Genomic DNA, 19,842 nt, shown 5'->3' with positions numbered 1-19,842 from the left:
GATAATTAGAAAAATATCAAGGATTAGAACTGGATTAAGCATTTTCAAAATCTTTTGGATGTATGAATTAAGAAAGAAAGTATAGGAATGGTGAGAATAATGGAACGGGAGAGCTTAATTTATAATGAAAATATCAGACAGAGTAATTGAGGCAGATCACCGTATTTATTTATAGAGATCTTCATTTCCTTTTTCGCCGAAGAATCAAATCTTTTAAATTTTGAAAACTTTCTTTAAATCCCAAGACATCGTCAAAAGTTAAGACAAGTCTTATTTTCTAAATTCAACCATGACTAGTCAAAAGTTATGATGAAACTTGTCTTTCTCATTTCACTCTTTTGTGATAGCATCACTCACCCGCTTCGATTAATCGAATTGTTTTATCCATATTACTCAATGATGATAAAACTCTATTTACCAACTCATATTCGTCATGAAAACATTTTTATTGTTAACCATGACCACCTCACTCAAATTTCGGGACGAAATTTCTTTAACGGGTAGGTACTGTGACGACCCGAAAATTTCCGACTAAATTTAAACTTAATATTTATATGATTTCGACACGATAAGCAAATCTATAATGTTGAGTCTTAAAATTTTTGAATTTTTTTTTATATACATTACATTACTCTGTGACTATTTTCAATGATTCACGAACCTTTGATTGTAAATAGAAATGTGTATGTAAATAATTATATTTGTAATTAATATAATTATCTACTTAATATTTAAAACATTAGTTTATATATAGTAGTTAAAAGAAGATATATATATATATATATATATATATATATATATATATATATATATATATATATATATATATATATATATATATATATATATATATATATATATATATATATATAACTTCTGTACATAATTGATGATTATATGTATATTTTAATATATTATAATGTACAAATAATAAATATTTAAAATATATTGTTATATATAATATAGAATTATTAAACATTACATAATTAATAATATATAATTACAAATTTAAAGATGGTATTATATCAGTATTATTATTACTCTCAACATTATTCATTAATATTAATATTATTAGTTGTACTATTATAATATATAAAATATAGCTATGAAGACTGAAATATGTAAATTGTTATAGTATTATTACTACTAATATTATTATTATTATTATTATTATTAATATTAATATTAATATTAAGTATTATTATTATTATTAATAACATTATTATAAATTTTATAAATAATATTATCATTATCATTAATAATAGTATTATCATTATTAATATTATGAATCTTTATTATTATCACTTATAATAATAAGAGTAATGTTATTATAGTTATAATTGTTAATTAATAAGAGTAATTACAATATATAAATACTTATATATAACTGCAGATATATACAGAAACATATATATAAACTGATACGTATAGATATATTAAGCGAATTAGATGTCCATATATCACTATCTGCTTATTTTGTTTTTCTTCCTTTTCTATTAAACCCGTGAATCAAATTTGTCTCCTCCTTCACTACAAACACGATCATTCAACTCATGTAACAACATCCATTAATCACTTGCACCATAAAATTATCTGCTATTATTTGTAATTTAAAACAGAAGAAAAGGGGAAGCTGAAACAGAAAAAAAGGAGTTCGTCCCTGTTCTTGACTCGAATTAACAAAAACTCGAATTCGAATCTTTTCTCAAAATCTAATAATGCAGTTCTGTTAGGAATGATCAAACAAAACTATCTGTAAGTTTTCAAACAACAATTCTCTATATTAAGTTCAAATTTACGAGTCAAAGATTAAATTCAAAAAGTCAAACAATTCGTTCATCAAGAAATTGGGATTCGTTTGAATGTTTCTGGCCCAATTGAGTATGGATAAAGTTTTTAGGAATGATGTAACACCTTTTTCGTGTTTTAATCATTGTCCAAAACATACTTAAATTTCAAAATTGAATTTGAATTAATATCGTGTTCTATATATTTATGTTACAGCGCTTATTTAAATCCTGTTGTTGTTTTAATTAATCCAATTAGTCTTTAAACGTTGCTGTATCCTAAAACTAAATAAGTAAAACTTTAAAAAAAAAAAAAAAAAAGGTGTCAAGATCGATTTAATTGTGTTCTTCATATTATTTAAGCAGTAGCAATACCCTTCTATTTTACCTTATATTTTTTTATTTAATCAATCAATAAACGTTCTAATTCAATCCCTATTATAATTCAAGTCTTAAAATTCGTTACTAGTTAGGTTTCGATCCTTGGTCATTTAATTTGAGATTGAAGAAGAAAATGGAACCAGCGTATATACGGGTTAAAGTTAATGGAAATGGAATAAATTCAGTAAAAAGGAAACGGTTCAAGGGTTGAGAGTGTTTGCTACTGAACAGGAGGTCTCGAGTTCGAGACTAGCAGTGGGCGTTTTTTTTTTTTAAACAGCTTATGTCTTGAGGTAGTAATTATTATTATTATTATTATTATTATTATTATTATTATTATTATTATTATTATTATTATTATTATTATTATTATTATTATTATTATTATTAATAATAATATTATTATTATTATTAATATTATTATTATTATTATTATTATTATTATTATTATTATTATTATTATTATTATTATTATTATCTATCTATCTATCTATATATCTATAGTAATTGAGTCCTAGAATCATAAGTATGGTGTATTAAATACCGTTTACTCAATAAAATTTACCCATATAATTTAATAGACGGGTAAAAAAGGTTAAATTATTATTATGGTAAAAAAGTAAAAAAAAAATAATAATAATAAAACCAAGCGTCATAAATATCATCTTTTCATTTTCATTCGCCTACATATATTAAATAATCTTTTTTGTAACAACTAATAATAGGACATGGATAGTCTCAAACGTTTTTTTTATCAAGTATATATACATGTCATTCACCTATCACATTTTTCATATTTTTAACCATTATTCCATTCAAATGAGTAAAGATCGTATGTCAAGACATCCCATAAAAGCATCTAACATTTCTTTTTCTTTATAAGTTGAGAAAATGCATCACCAATTCCGTGATATTCTTATTATACTAATGATATGTTGCATATGCACATCAACAATTATCAAGAAAATACATTAGCTGGTAAGGACTTTATTGTTCCTCAAGATTTGATTATTAATCCTTTTAGCATAGCCTTTTATGAATTTATAATTAGAAAAAAAAATACTAACATTACATAGAAATATTATGCATTGCATCATACATTTTTTTCATTCGTAAATATTTACTATAGTAATGTATTTATTTTATGAAGGACTTATAAGTACAAGTGGAAGCAGGTTTTGTTGTTATAAGATGGATGTTGGCAATTGATATGACAAATTTCAAGGATTAAAAATTTATGTTGGATATAAGCCGGTGAGAAGCTAATAATATCAAAAGTCAAAGTATGATTTAAAGAAGATGATCTTTTTTTGTTAAGATAATATAGTATAGAAACAGTGGGCAATTATATACAGGACGTGTTTGCCCAAATTTAGTTGTTATACTTTCATTTTCTCTATGTAATAACTTATATATCACACCTAATGTATGTTCCAAGCCATAGTTGATAAATGAAAAACTTGATGGAAAAAGAAAAACGGACTTTATTCACCAAATATGACAACCGATAAAGGATATTTGGTTGAAGATCATGTTTGTAAGTGGGTTTTATAACATAGTTGGAATAGTTAAACTTTCCAAGTGAGTGAATTTATGTGGCATTGCATAGTTTATCCAGTGACTAATGTTAATGGTAAATTATCAAAGTATACAAAATTTAAGAATTCATAATCTTATTATGCCATTATTCAAATCTATCTTTATTAAAATTATTAAAACAAGTACGCAACATTGTATATAACAACTAAATGTAAAATGGTCCTAATAAGGATTGAGGAGTGAGGGTCTTTTTAATTGGATTACATTACTTTGCACTTTGTAAGATTTTGTGTTATTGTATATGCTTGCTAAATGGTTTACAAAAATTTGTAATAGCTTAATTATTGGTGTTGTCCTTATAAAATTTTTATCAGTCGTGTTAAGGGAGAGTTTACTCATTAAATATTCATGCTGAAAAATTTTCATTGGGAAATCACCATTCTCGGCCTCATTAGGAACTGGGTATTCAACGATTCATTAATATCAAAATATTGAAACGTGGGATAAGTCATGCAACGCACGGGCTTTGCCACCTAGTTAGTAGTAATAGTAGTAGTACCATTATTGTTAAGTATTGGTATTATCATCAATAGCATTATTTTATTATTATTAAGTATTATGAATATCATAATTATTATAAGTATCACCATTAGTATTATTATTGTTATTAGCATTAATATCATAGTTATTAACATTATTATTACTAATATAAGTATTATGATAAAATTCTCATTTATTATGATTATAAATACAAGTATGAAAATTATTATTATTATCACTAACAGTTGTATTATTATTATTATTATTATTATTATTATTATTATTATTATTATTATTATTATTATTATTATTATTATTATTATTATTATTATTATTATTATTATTATTATCATACTGATTAGGATTATTATTGTTATTATTATGAAAATAATACAAGATATCATTAATCTCATTAATATTAGTATTAGTATCGCTTTTATAACTATTAGTATTATTATTATTATTATTATTATTATTATTATTATTATTATTATTATTAAACAAATGTATCATTATTAATAATATCAATATTTTTATTAATATTATCATTTTTAATAAAGTTATTACTATTATTATTAATAAATCATTAATATCATAACTATCATAAATGGTAAAATTAATATTTTTACAAGTATTATTATTAATATCATTGTTATTATCGCTAATAGAGTTATTATTAACATAAGTATATTATCAATGTTATTATCATTATTTTTACTAATATTAATTTAGTATAATTAGAACTATTGTTTGATAACCAAATGAAATACATAAATATATATATTTAACATATATAACATAACCAGATTTAATATTTTTATATACAAAATGAGCATATAAAACATATATATATATATATATATATATATATATATATATATATATATATATATATATATATATATATATATATATATATATATATAAATGTATTAGTTATATCATTTTTATGTTAATAATATATATATATATATATATATATATATATATATATATATGTGTGTGTGTGTGTGTGTGTGTGTGTGTGTGTTCAATTACAACTATGAATATTAATAAAATATACAAATGATATAGGTTCGTGAATCCGAGGCCAACCCTGCGTCATTCAATATAGTCATATGTATTTTTACTACAAAATACATTAGGTGAGTTTCCTTTGCTCTCTTTTTAAATGCTTTTGCAATATATATTTTTGGGACTGAGAATACATGTGTTGCTTTATAAATGTTTGACGAAATAGACACAAGTACTTAAAACTACATTCTATGGCTGGATTATTAAACCGAATATGCCCCTTTTTAGTCTGGTAATCTAAGAATTAGGGAACAGACACCCTAATTGACGCGAATCCTAAAGATAGATCTATTGGGCCCAACAAGCCCCATTCAAAGTACCGGATGCTTTAGTACTTCGAATTTATCATGTCCGAAGGGAGTCCCGGAATGATAGGGGATATTCTATATGCATCTTGTTAAGGTCGGTTACCAGGTGTTCAATCCATATGAATGATATTTTTGTCTCTATGCATGGGACGTATATTTATGAGAACTGAAAATGAAAATCTTGTGGTCTATTAAAATGATGAAAATGATTATTTATGTTAACCTAATGAACTCACCAACCTTTTGGTTGACACTTTAAAGCATATTTATTTTCAGGTACGAAAGAAATCTTCCGCTGTGCATTTGCTCATTTTAGAGATATTACTTGGAGTCATTCATGACATATTTCAAAAGATGTTGCATTCGAGTCGTTGAGTTCATCAAGATTATTATTAAGTCAATTATAGATTGAATATATTCTGAAATGGTGTGCATGCCTGTCAACTTTTGATGTAATGAAAGTTTGTCTTTTAAAAACGAATGCAATGTTTGTAAATGTATCATATAGAGGTCAAGTACCTCGCGATGTAACCAAATGTAATGTATTTGTCCAGATGGATTAGGACGGGTCGTTAGACTGTGGTGTTGACAAATTTTAAAAATTCTTTTGACTTTAAGAATTTGTGTGATGACAAATTTTAAAATTTTCTTTTGAGTTTAAGAGTCCGTGGTATTAACGAATTTTAAAAGTTCTTTTGAGTTTAAGAGCCCGTGGTGCTGACAAATTTTAAAAGTGGTTCTGGGTAGTGTTAGTAACTTAATGACTATAATAATTTTTTCTCATCATTAATATCTTTTTAATATTTAATATATAAATTATATACTACGTAATATTTAGAATAAATTGAAAATTTGTAATGTAACGTAACATTAGTAAAATATAAGTTATATTATTTTAGAATTGATATATATATAATTATTTTATGAATAAAAGTGTAACCCGTGAGTTTAATTTAAGAAAAGTTGTTAGCTATTTTCGCAAAATAATGGTACTCGGAGGAGTCGTCATGTATAATTAATACTACAATAGTTATATTTGCGTGTTCATAAATATTTTAAAGACTTAAACTGTAAATTCAAATCCCTTCCATATTTATTGCTAAAAAAATGCTCCGTTGGTAGTGCATCGAAGCTCCGTTTTGAATACAATTTATTGTGTTTTGTTCGTAAAATTATTTCGAGTTGAACGATGATGGCGGTGGAACATAACTCGCGGCGAACAGAAAGATAATTCTGTTAAAAAAAATTTGATGGATTTTGTTTGGTGGGTTTATATTAAATAGTGAATTTAACTTTTATACCCTTGAAATTGTCTTTTATATGTCTAATAAATTACAATTAGTAGTGATGAGAGTAAATTGTAAATTTGAAAGAAAAGACAAAAGAAAAAAAAGGATAATATCGACATATAGTATAGTATTCAAGTAATAAATAAAAGTATTTAATTAATTAATTAATTAAGTTAATTAGTTTACTAATTAATAAATAAATTACGTATACTTAGAAGGAATTATAGTTTTGGTTGGATAATTACTTTGCTTGGATAATTACTGTATATATGTATTTCTATTTATTATATTCATTCATATATATGTAAAGCTATATTTATATATATAAATTAAATTATAATGAATAATTTATTCAATTTTTTTTTTTTTTTTTTTTTTTTGAAAAGGCAAAGGATTTTATTAAGGAAGAGAAATATGTACAAAGTTTACAAAAGCAATACAATATCTCGAGAGGCTGGCAAGCTACCTACAAACCATATACAAAGCCACACACAACAGAAACTATAACACATAATTTACTTTGCCTTGAAATTTACATTTACAATAAGTATATTAGCCGGCAGGTAGGAATAGTACCCGGCTGACGTCATGCTGACGTCAGCATGGCGTCAGTAATTTCGTCCTGTAGTTTTTTTTTTTTTAAGTAATTTTGGGATTGTTGTCTTTCTTTTAAAAGTGTAACAGGATTGGGCCATGGCCCAATATGGCCTAATTACTAGTTAGTCTTTTATATGTCTAATAAATTACAATTAGTAAAATTTTTTTGACTTATATATATGTATGTATGTATAGATATCACTAAGCAATAAATAAAGATGACTTTTGATAAGGTTTAAGTATCCAACAAATGGCAGATGAGATCTTTATGCTGATGAAAAGATTCATCTAAGTCAAACATATTTCAATATACACGATTGACTAATATCCTGGATTGGCCTTTTTCAGAATTAACAAAGTCAAGTTAGGTCCTACAAAGCCGGTAGCAAAATTATATTTTTTCCTCTCATTTTAATTATCCATTAATAATTATTTTACTGCATATTTTTTCAAATTATACATTAATTTCACAAATAAATAAAATATAAACTAGTATTATGACCCGTAAAACAAGAGTTTAATGAAAAATTTAGTTTAAATTCCTAAGTAATAGCATACAGTTGTTGAGTATCAGTCATACATAATCACTCAATTCTTATCTTATCAACAACATTTGCAACTTTATAACCTATTTTTTACATTCAACTTATGTTGTTTTGCGAAAAACTTAGAAATATAGATATAAAAAATTGATTTTTGGGTACTGATTTCCTTCACTGCTCTAACATTGCGAAGGTTAGGAATTATTACTTTTAATTTATTACTAATATTACGTAGATTGATTCGTTTTATTGCAAATTTAGATTCATTTTATTTCATATTAGTTATTACAATATGAATTAGTGATGTTTTAACTATTGTTTATGATGTAGTAGATAGTTGCAAAGATAGACACCTTTTTGTATAGTGTTTTAAGTATGATCCATATAAAATTGATTAGTATGTATGATTAGTTTGTCATTTTTAATGAATGTGTATAGTCACTGTTGTAAAAAACCCGATTACTCGCCGATTAATCCCCGATTAATCATTTTTAAGAGTAATCCGTTCCGATTTCCAAAAATCCGTTTAATTAAACGGTCAACATCAGTTGATGAATCAAAATCGAATTTGGTAATCAAAGTAGGTCAAAGTCAAAAATGGTTAACATTTTAACATGGATTTAAACTAAAATTTTATAGTTTTGAAGCAAAACGAACAATTTTAGACAATTATGTTAAAAATTATCTTTATATTTATGGTTTTTTCCTATAATTACACATATAAATATTAAAATTTAATATTTAAATGTATACAGTACAATCCGATTAATCTCCGATTAATCCCCGAATTGTCGATTAATCCTTCCAAAGTCCCGACCGATTAATCCCCGAGTAGCGAATTTTGCAACCTTGTGTATAGTGTTTCATGTTAATTAAATGTTATTTGACTTTCAAAGTCTTTTTATGTTAACTTTGACCTTAAATATCTTTATTCGTGTTATATAATATTTGATAAATTTTATATGTATGGATTAAGTTTATAATGAGATTTTTATTTATATAATTTTTATCAAATAATATATAACACAAATAAAAATATTTATGGTCAAAGTTGACAAAGAAACACTTTGAAAGTCAAATGTGAACACTTGTGGTAGGACGGAGGGAGTAATAATTATATTTTTTGGACTGTTAATTACGGAGTATTTTTTTTAAGAACAATTTAATTGAGACAAGGTGAGTATTTTTAAAATAGAATACACTCTTGGCCCTTTTTAAAGCAATAATAATATTTTCACCACTAAAATTTATATTTCTATCAGAAAGATAGAAAATCAATTTTCATCTTTAAAAGTTATTCAAGTTATTTAGTGAATTTAGTATGCATCACGTCTTAAAATTTGTTAGCGCTCGCACACACACACACACATATATGCGCGTGTGTGTGAGAGAGAAGAGATCTTGTGTATCGGCTTGGCTTCATCGCTTGAACTTTCTAAATCCAGTGAACTCAAATCTTGAACCCTTAGTAGATAAGTAGAGATAAAATATAGTATGTAAAATAGAATGTTACATGCAATAAAATAATTTTAAGTAATATTTGATATTACGCCTGCAGAAGTGTTAGGGGGCGACTATAACGAAATTAGTTTATAAATAAGTTTATCTTTAGAATATATATGAGAATGAGAATGGGTAAGTATTTATATTAGATGTATGTACAGTTTAACCAGTTATTTACAGAGTTTTAATCATTAGAATTTATAATTTTATGAGTATATCAAAGGTCAACAACTTAACTATAATTAACTATAAGCAGAACAATTATTTATCCAAATTGCTTGTCACATGCTGTCAAGTTGAAATAAGTTAATCAATTAGCCCGAAATTAATCCAATTAAAATAAGTTAATTATACTATAGGGGTCCATGTGATTTACCCAAAATTATACCGATAGTTCTTTTCTTTTTAAGATTATACAGGTAGTCCCGGTTGTTTGATAAATGCACAGCGTTGATCCTAAACCTAACGTTGTGTAACTAGTTAACAGGACAAATTAACTAGTATTAAGTTTAGGACCAGTGCCGTGCATTTATCAAACCACACACACTATCAGTATAATTTTAAAAGGAAAAAGACTACTATTTTCTCACCTAATTTTATAAACCTAATCTTCAACATCCCAATAATAAGAAACGTTATCTGAAACACGATCAAATGCCAATAAACGTGTTCAGGATTTAAATCGAGAGCTGAGGAATTACTCCCAAGAAATAGGTAGTGGTTCCGCATGTCAGTTCGTGGTATGTTTTTTCATTTTTGTTTATAGCATGCGTTGGATGATAAGGCACATATAAAATATGTTATCATTTTCACATATTACATGCATGATCAGGTGAACACAAGGGACACACGAATAAACCATATGACTGCTTATATTCATAAATTTGAGTTGAAGCTTACATCAAAAGAAGATTGGGATGTAAATGTAAAAAAGTTCAGATCAAGATTTGAAGGCGTGTAGTTCAGTTAATTTGGCTTTGATAGAGAACTTAGAGAACAATAAATATGAGTTGCAGAATTCAACATTATGTATAGAGAAACTAGTTGAGTGTATTTCAAAATAGAATTATTGTAATTGGGATGATGAAGATAAGGTTTATAAAATTAGGGTTTATAATTTTGAGATAGTAAAGATGAAGGTGAAGGTGAGAAAGTATAGAAAAGTAGTCATTTTCTTTTTAAATTATACTAATAGCCAGTGTGTAATTATAAGAGTAGTCAGGAACTATCGGTATAATTTTTAAAAGAAAAAGGTTACCGATATAATTATAAGTAAAACACAGGGACCAATGATATAATTAACTCAATTAAAAATAACACTATTTTTGAACATTAGTTAATAATCTTATCATTGTCGTTGAAAAAAAAAACCACTATGGCATGTATAAACCGAGTATATACCTTGTGTACAACATAGAATAGTAAGAGACTATAAAGATAGGTGTGTGGTTCGTTGTGGTTCGTAAAATTCTTTATTTGCAATTTCGAATGATTTATGCATTTTAAAATATGCAATTTTGAATGATGACATTGTAATTTCAATATTCAATTCTAAATAATAACAATGCAATTTCATATAATGACAATGCAATTTTGAACAATGGCCGTAAAACTTCAAGTAATGATAATGTAATTTCGAAATATGACTATGTAGTACAAATTTGAATAACGGATACACAATTTCAAAAATGACAATGGCTGTAAAACTTCAAGTAATGATAATGTAATTTCGAAATATGACTATGCAGTACAAATTCGAATAACGGATACACAATTTCAAAAATGACGATATGACTATGCAATTTATTTTTAAGTGCTTATTGAATTTGAAACTACACAATCATTATTCGAAAGTGTATAACTATTATTAGAAATTGCGTAACTATTATTTGAAATTGCAAAGTCATTATTCGAAATCGCATATATATTACTGGAAGTTGCATAGTCATTATTCAAAATTACAAAGTGATTATTCGAAATTAAATAACCGTTATTATGTGAAATGACATAGCCATTATTCGAAATTTAATAGCTGTTATTCAGAATTACTTAGGAATTATTCAAAATTGCGTAGCCATTAATCAAAATTGTATAACTAATATTCTAGATAATAATAATAATAATAATAATAATAATAATAATAATAATAATAATAATAATAATAATAATAATAATAATAATTATAATTATAATAATAATAATTATAATAATAATAATAATAATAATAATAATAATAATCATAATAATAAAAAAAAAAAAAAATAATAATAATAATAATAATAATAATAATAATAATTAATAATAATATAATGATTAATAATAATAATAATAATAATAATAATAATAATAATAATCATTTTAACGTAACTCTGGTAATGTCACAATTTAATGGGAAATGGTTTATACTAATTGGGCCAATAACATTAGCTGTTGACTTACCCTAATTTGAAGTATATAATACACAAATTTTTTTTCGTATATATATCCACAACCAAAAAAGATCACCTATTACTTGACAACAAAAATAGCAAAGTTTCACAGAGAAAAGAAAAACATATAAATCTTTGTTTTTTTTCATCGAAGTATTGAGCTTTTCGGTCGTGGTTAAATGATTCTGATGTTTTGGCATGAGTTATTCTTTGTTTTCTAGCTATATAAATAATTAACTTTTTTTTTTTTTTTTTTTTTTCTAAGATTATTTAAATCTTTATTATTATTTTGTTTGGAATTTTTATTGTTATAACTTATAATTAGTTAAATACGGTGTATATATATCTGTAAGCACTTTTTTCTTCATCATCATCATCATCATCATCATCATCATCATCATCATCATCATCATCATCATCAATCATAAGTTAGAAAATTTAACAGCAAAAGCTAATGAAACATTTTAAAATCCCTTGCGGCCCATTCTGATCCTCTAGTCACAGTCCCATCAACAAATCTTGATGTTCGATCAGTTAATGTGAGATAATTTACTCATATACTCAGGTATTTATGTATTTATTCAATTCAATTATTTTTTATATCTACATGATTGTTCAGATAATATTCAATAACTACGATCAAAGGCACTATACATTTTTCAAGTGAATGGGTCACGTACGTACTCTCTATCAATGTAATAATGACATTTTGTTATGAAAGGATATTTGACTTGAGTCATTGAAATATAAATACTGATGGCTTTTAAAAGCTACCGACCCAAACACATCCGCACTTGATAGGTTCTAGCTTTTCATTATATATTTCAAGTTCAAACACATCCGCACTATCATACTTTGATGATTAATCCCTAGCTGTTTCCAACTCATCCCTGGCCACCACTAAATATTCGCACTATACGGGATTCGACTTGAGACCTCTTGCAAGCAACTCACGGCCCCAACCACTGGTACCTAGTGATGGTTCTAAGACTGTTTACAATATTGTACATAAATTTTTATGTGTATTTTTGCAGATATATGGAGAATGATGGAATGATTAAAAGGGTGGATGAATTAGTAATCCCTTCGTATTCGGTGGTTGCTTTAGCTGTTAATGAAAGTAGAAAATCCGAAGTCATTGTTAAATGGGCACTCGATAAATTTGTATCCGAGGGTATACTTTCATTAAAGTTATTCTTCATTCGCCCGAAAATTTTAGGAATCCCAACACCAAGTGAGTTTCAGCTTCACATTTCGCTTTTTCGCTTCTTTCTAATTTCACATTCAAGATGAAATCTTTTGCATTGTTTCTAGTGGGTACCGTTCCAGTTTCTCAAGTGAGAGAGGATATAGTAATTGCTTACAAGAAAGATGTCGAATTGCAGATTCACAAAAAGCTCCTTATTTACAAGAATATGTGTTCTACGCGAAAGGTTTGAGCTTGTCGTAATTTCTTCAACATATGAACGGATTTTGTAAACAATTTTAAGATGAAAAAACTTGTTTTGATTTTTGGTCCAGGTGGATGTAGAAATTGTACAGACTGAATCAGATGATATTGTGGATGCACTAAAACAAGAAATTGTTAAACGCAATATTGACAAACTTGTGATTGGAACTTCATCAAAAAGAATATTCTCAAGGTAACGAGTTTTTTCTAAACGTTTTGTTGTAGTTAAAAATGTGTATTTTTGTTTTTTTTTTTTTTTTTTTAAAGATGTTTATTACTGGTCTTAAAGGCGAAGGAAGTTGTCGTCAAGAATCTCAGAAAGCATACCGAGTTTTTGTACAGTGTATGTTATTTCAAAAGGGAAACTATCTTCAGTCGGTGCTTCTGATTCTAACACCATTGGATCTTTTGATATCAGCTTCCAAACCGGTATAGTTTGACTTTTTTGGTCAACAAAGTATTAATGTATTCCATCTTCCATTGAATTTTTCAAGGGTGTTCGGATGGTTTTTTAAACCCACTCGAAATTATAACCGGTGATATTACTACTATATTAGTGCTACCAACTGGAGTATCATTTTAATTAATTCTGAATTACTTGAAAGCAAATGGTTATCTAGTTTGACAAACTTGAAGAGTGTGGAGTGCATCCTCTTTCAAACTAACTGAAAACAGCTGCGGGAATAAAGGGTCAAGGGGCCAACACCCCCTTGTGAGGGTCTAGGGGCAGTGTCCCCTAGTATGGGCCCTTGCGGTGTATTTACCAAACGGTATCACCCAAACAAATTTTTCCGCCAAAATATCAATCGATTTTCCTGCCAAATCTGAAAAGTTACGACCTTTGAATTTCAAAACGCCAATAACTCATTTTTAATTTTTATTATAAGGAAGAGTGCTTTGATAAAAACAGACACATAATCATATACAAATACTTTGGTATTTTACTTTGTGGTTTTTTATTGCTAAATACAATGTGAAGTTTTCTATTAACCCAATATCAATTCCGTGTGCTCAAGACATTAATAGGATCGAAATATGTTATCGAGAAAATGTTTCACGATTAGAATAATTCAAAATTATCATTTTCAAACACATTCTGTAACAACAGAAAGTAGCAAAAAAGGAAAGAATTTGGTGTTATAACAGATATATATTGAGAAAGTTCTCGGGAATTTGATTTCGAATAATTAGTAGTTATTTTAGTTCAATGGTGTTTGAATTCCGATTGCTTTATAACAGAGTGGACACACCAAGGCTCGATTACGTCATACTCTCAATTCTCAAGTACGATACCGATGCAACGTTTTGAAGCTCTTTCGTCCATAAACCAAACTCTTCACAAAAAAACAGGTTCTGTAGTGCAATACGAAAAGTTCACATGGGAAGAGATAACGGAGGCTTCTTGTTCATTTTCTGAACATCTAAAAATAGGAAAAGGAGGGAATGGAACTGTATACAAATCGAGCTTTCATCATACTGTTGGTGCTGTTAAAGTTCTTCATTCTCAAGATGTTGATAGAACCAGGCAGTTTCAACAGGAGGTATGATATTTATATTTATATTTATATAAATAAAAATAACAAATCTCATTATCTAGAAAAATGGAGATGGGAAAATATTAGAGAAACTTCTTCAGCGAAACGGATACTATTATGTTTGGGTAATTTTTAATAAACAGAATAGAATACTTGATTGATTTTGCAGCTTGATGTTTTAAGCAGAACGAGACATCCTCATTTGCTTAATTTAATTGGTGCGTGTGTGGATTATGGCTGCTTAGTTTACGAGTACATGGAGAACGGGAGTTTGGCCGATAGGTTATCGTGCAAAAACAGCACACCACCGATCGCATGGTATGATCGGTTCCGTATCGCGTGGGAAGTGGCATCAGCACTACTGTTCCTTCATAATGCAAAGCCAAAGTCAATCATTCATCGTGATTTAAAACCTGCAAATATATTGCTTGATCGGAATCTCGTGAGTAAAATAGGCGACGTTGGTATGTCAACTATGATTCAGTCAAACCCTTCTTCGACATCCACTATTTACAAAGACACCAGCCCTGTAGGAACTTTATGTTACATGGATCCAGAGTATCAACGAACAGGATTAGTTTCTCCAAAATCCGATGTTTATGCTCTTGGTATAGTGATTTTGCAACTGCTGACTGCAAGACCAGCAATTGCGATCATACAATTGGTTGAAACCGCACTAGAAAATGATAAGTTAGCCACTGTGTTGGATCGAGAAGCAGGTGATTGGCCGGTTAATGAAACTAAGGAGCTAGCTATTTTGGGTTTGAGTTGTGCTGAACTTAGACGAAAATATAGGCCCGATTTGAAGGATGTAGTTATTCCCATATTGGAAAGACTAAGATCAGTTGCTGACGAAGAAGCTCAAAGAACCATATCCATGAACAGAACCACCCCACCAAATCATTTCATTTGCCCACTACTCAAGGTTAGCTTCACACGTGCCAAATGGCCGAGTTGGAAAAGTTGGACATGTTGGGTAATGGGTTGGATTGGTTTGAACGGTACCACACCGAACCTGTCGTATGTTGCGGTATTTTTAAATTTTTATTAAGTACGTAGTAGTATAAAACTAGCGTTATAAAATCCTGCTTCGCCGGCTCAAAAGAAAGAAATAACAATAATAATAAAAATAAAATGTCTTCATGTTGACATCATGATTACGGGATATATAACTCCGGATAAAAAAACATGTTGGCATCATGTCAACGGGATGAACAGTAAAAATATATTAAAAATTTCTGGGCTATTACTGTAGTGTATATGTATAATTTCATGTGTTTGATGATGTATAATTCATGCAGGATGTAATGGTTGATCCTTGTGTTGCTGCTGATGGTTACACTTATGATCGAAGGGCAATAAAGAAATGGTTTGAGGAGAGTGACTGTTCTCCAATGACGAATTTGCCCTTGACTAGTAGGTACTTAACATCGAATTACACACTTTTTTCTGCAATCATGGAGTGGAAGTTCAGAATGCAATAGTTTGAGATAAAAATTTTAGATGCAACCTGCTTTTCTTAGCATAGTTTCATGTACATTATTACATGTGTGTGTGTGTATATTTGGTTTCGATGCTTTTACGTGAACTTTTAATTTGAAAAGTTTATATAATTATGCATTTGCGTTACTTTTTGTATAATATAAGAAAATGCGGTTGTGATGACAGATGAAAGTGTTGATGAGTTCAGCTTTTATTTTTGTTGTAAACTTGTAATTTGTAAATCTGTAATCATAAAGTTTGAGAGGATTACCACTTTGGTCCCACAATTTATAAAGAAGTTGCGAGTTTAGTTTATAAACTGTTATTTACGTTTTGCAAGTTTGTAACAACTGTAACAAATACAACTACGTTAAAATAAGTATCAACTATTGTCTTATGAAAGTAAACATATAGAGCTGATAGATACCTGTGATTGAAGAGTATTTTCGTTCCAGCATACTCATATCGTTTTTACCCCATCCAGGGGTATTTTTTGCTCTCTAATTGTATAATAAATTGATATGTAAGATGACACTTGTGTTCGAAACAAAAAAAGAAGACATTTTATGAAGTGGGTTTAAAAAGTTTTCAGGTTATGTTTAATGAAATGAGTAAATAGGTAACTTTATGTATGATTAGTTTCTAAATAATCAAGCACACAAACAAAGTATGTTTATTCAAACATACCAGAATACTCTTAGGTCAATCAGTTTCCATGCTTAAATAAGTATTCATCCTGTTGACCCACATTTGACATGTTGGCTTATCGACATGATCAAACGTATAAACAGTTGGAGCCCAATGAGAAGGATGACCCTTAGACCTCACAACACTATACACCGTGAATCAAACATAAATAACCATGGCTACCAGTAATCCCCACATGAGCATTCACCATCTTTAAAATGATGAAACCGAGTTGCATCTCTAACAATAATATCTCTACCAACAAGTTTTGAAATAAATTTGACTGCAGAGTGACAATCTTTACATACCCTCAGGTTCTTCATTATCCTCAAAGTACTGTTTTTTGGAGTCTTCATTAGTGCAAACGCGATAGCAAGCTTTTCACTGTGATGCATAAGAATCTGCTCCTTAATCTCTTCATCAAGATCATGCAAAACCACTTCAGTTTTTGGTACAAACCCTAACTTCTTGATTGCCTTCCAGATTTCTGCCATATTTTGATAAATTTCATCTCTTTCTGGATGAACCCTGTCTTCAGCTCCAAACACATGCACTTGGTTCCTTATTTGAACCCAACTAAACCCTTGATCTTTTTTCACTTGTTTAACCTTCATTGACTTTCTAATGTCAGCAGCCTCATCCCATTTCCCACAAGCAGAGTACACGTTGGCTAGAGCCGCGTAGGCCCCACTGTTATCCGGTTCAATTAGCAACAATTTTTCTGCTGCAACTTTTGCAAGATCCATGTTTTTGTGAACAGAACAAGAATTTAAAAGTGAACCCCATGATATAGCATCTGGTTCAATTGGCATATTCCGTATAAAATCCCATGCTTCTTTAAGTTTTCCTGCACGCCCATAAAGATCAATCATACAAGCATAGTGGCTTAATGTGGGCTCAATCCCGTGTGTTTCTTGCATCATTTTAAAGTACCCACGACCCTTTTCAACCAAACCCATATGGGTGCAGGCCGAAATTACTCCAACATAAGTTATATGATCAGGTTTTATATCAAGACTCAACATTTTTTCAAATAAATCCAAAGATTCTGCTCCATGACCATGTTGAGCGAAAGAATGGACCATTGAAGTCCACGAGACGGTATCTTTTAACCAACTTATCATATAAAATACACGTTGCGCATTACCAATATTTCCAGATTTCGCATACATGTTAATCAACGCATTACTTACCGAAACGGATGGTGCAAGCTCGGATTTTATGGCTCTCGCATGGATTTGCTTGCCATGTTCTAATGACGCAAGGCTCGAACTTACACTTAACATGGCTGCTAAAGTGTAACTATTAGGTTCTGGACCGTCTTTTATCATTGACCTAAAGAGACACATTGCTTCATTGTTGAATCCATTTTGCATATAGCCAACAATCATGGCAGTCCATGCTACAACATCGCGATCCTTTAACGAATCAAATATTTGTTTGGCAGAATTCATGTCCCCTTGCTTAATGTATCCATCTAACAGAGCTGTAAATGCTATTATATTTAGATTAGATATACGATTTTGTTCTACAGTCTTTTGAGCTATCTTAACATCACCAATTTTAGAGTACATTGAAATCAAAGCATTCCCAACCGTGTCAGATAAATCAAATTCAGTTCTGACTAAGTAGCCGTGAATTTGTTTCCCAAAGTTTACGTCATTGACATTTGCACAGGCTGATAAAACACTTGCCAATGTATATTTATCCGGCTTTAATACTGAATTTTTCAACATATTTGAGAACATATTAAGAGCTTCAATATCAAATCCATGCTGATTGTAACCCGAGATCATTGAATTCCAAGTAACAATATCTCGATCAGCCATTTTCTCAAACTGAGTGCGTGCTAGATCAAACCGTTTACGTTGCATATGCATTGATATCATAGTATTCCAACTCGACGTGCTCTTTAACTTCATCCTTCTAAACACAGATTCCGCAGTCAATAGATCACCCGATTTTGCATACATGTTTAGCAGAGAATTAGCAACACTAATGTAGCTACCAAGCCCAACTTTCATAACAAACGAGTGAACTCTTCTGCCGATTTCTAATGATTTCACTGCAGCACATGATGCAAGAATGATAGTAAACGTGTACTGAGTCGGTATTACTTTGGACGATATCATGTCAACAAACATCTTAATAGCATATTCAAAACGACCCATTTGATTATAACCCACCATCATCGCAGTCCATGAGACGGAATCACGTTCAGGCATTTCATCAAACAATCGGCGTGCACAATCAATGTTTCCCTGTTTCGCATAGGCAGATATAACTGTGTTCCAGGAAGACGAGTTCCTCACAGGCATTTTATCGAACAGGTGACGGGCATCTACAAGAAAACCTGTTTTGGCGTACAAATTTATCAGATTGTTCATGAGGAACACACCAACATGAACACCTGACTTGATTATTTGAGCATGAACAGCTTTCCCCACACATGGGTCTTTGTTAATTAACGTTTTCTGAATTAAAAAAGCATAATGATCAGATAATTGATGTCTGAGAATCGCCATGAAAGAGTAATTATGGTGATTGAAAATAGTGACTGTTCCCCAAAAACGATTTTATCGGTGACACTAGTAGGAACTTAACATCGAATTACACACTTTTTACTGTAATCGTAGGGTGGAAGTTAAAGAACACAATAGTTGGAGAATGAAATTTGGATGTAACCTGCTTCTTCATTT

At 29.0% G+C, this 19,842-nt stretch overlaps 2 protein-coding genes across 2 annotated transcripts; one reads left to right on the top strand and one right to left on the bottom strand.

The window, feature by feature from the left end:
- The first annotated feature begins 12,389 nt into the window (after positions 1 to 12,389).
- On the top strand, positions 12,390 to 16,735 carry LOC139895694 (U-box domain-containing protein 52-like). Its single transcript, XM_071878225.1, has 8 exons — positions 12,390 to 12,554; positions 13,024 to 13,223; positions 13,304 to 13,422; positions 13,511 to 13,632; positions 13,729 to 13,868; positions 14,679 to 14,980; positions 15,144 to 15,899; positions 16,276 to 16,735. Exons 2-8 carry the CDS (start codon positions 13,028 to 13,030, stop codon positions 16,456 to 16,458), a joined length of 1,818 nt encoding a protein of 605 aa, XP_071734326.1. The 5' UTR covers positions 12,390 to 12,554; positions 13,024 to 13,027; the 3' UTR covers positions 16,459 to 16,735.
- A 513-nt stretch (positions 16,736 to 17,248) lies between these two features.
- LOC139895693 (pentatricopeptide repeat-containing protein At2g22070) lies at positions 17,249 to 19,736 on the bottom strand. Its single transcript, XM_071878224.1, has one exon. The coding sequence runs from the start codon at positions 19,666 to 19,668 to the stop codon at positions 17,323 to 17,325; it is 2,346 nt and encodes a 781-aa protein (XP_071734325.1). The 5' UTR covers positions 19,669 to 19,736; the 3' UTR covers positions 17,249 to 17,322.
- Positions 19,737 to 19,842: the final 106 nt, after the last annotated feature.

This window comes from Rutidosis leptorrhynchoides, chromosome 3, assembly GCF_046630445.1.
Source record: "Rutidosis leptorrhynchoides isolate AG116_Rl617_1_P2 chromosome 3, CSIRO_AGI_Rlap_v1, whole genome shotgun sequence".
NCBI lineage: Eukaryota > Viridiplantae > Streptophyta > Magnoliopsida > Asterales > Asteraceae > Rutidosis > Rutidosis leptorrhynchoides.
This window is presented reverse-complemented; position numbering and strand designations above follow the sequence as displayed.

Bases quoted from the DNA above. Each gene is read 5' to 3' on its own strand.
- LOC139895694 (XM_071878225.1), top strand. From the start codon at position 13,028: ATGGAGAATGATGGAATGATTAAAAGGGTGGATGAATTAGTAATCCCT. The intron at 13,224-13,303 runs GTGAGTTTCAGC...CATTGTTTCTAG, and splicing joins TTTAGGAATCCCAACACCAA to TGGGTACCGTTCCAGTTTCT. The intron at 14,981-15,143 runs GTATGATATTTA...TTGATTTTGCAG, and splicing joins CCAGGCAGTTTCAACAGGAG to CTTGATGTTTTAAGCAGAAC.
- LOC139895693 (XM_071878224.1), bottom strand. From the start codon at position 19,668: ATGGCGATTCTCAGACATCAATTATCTGATCATTATGCTTTTTTAATT.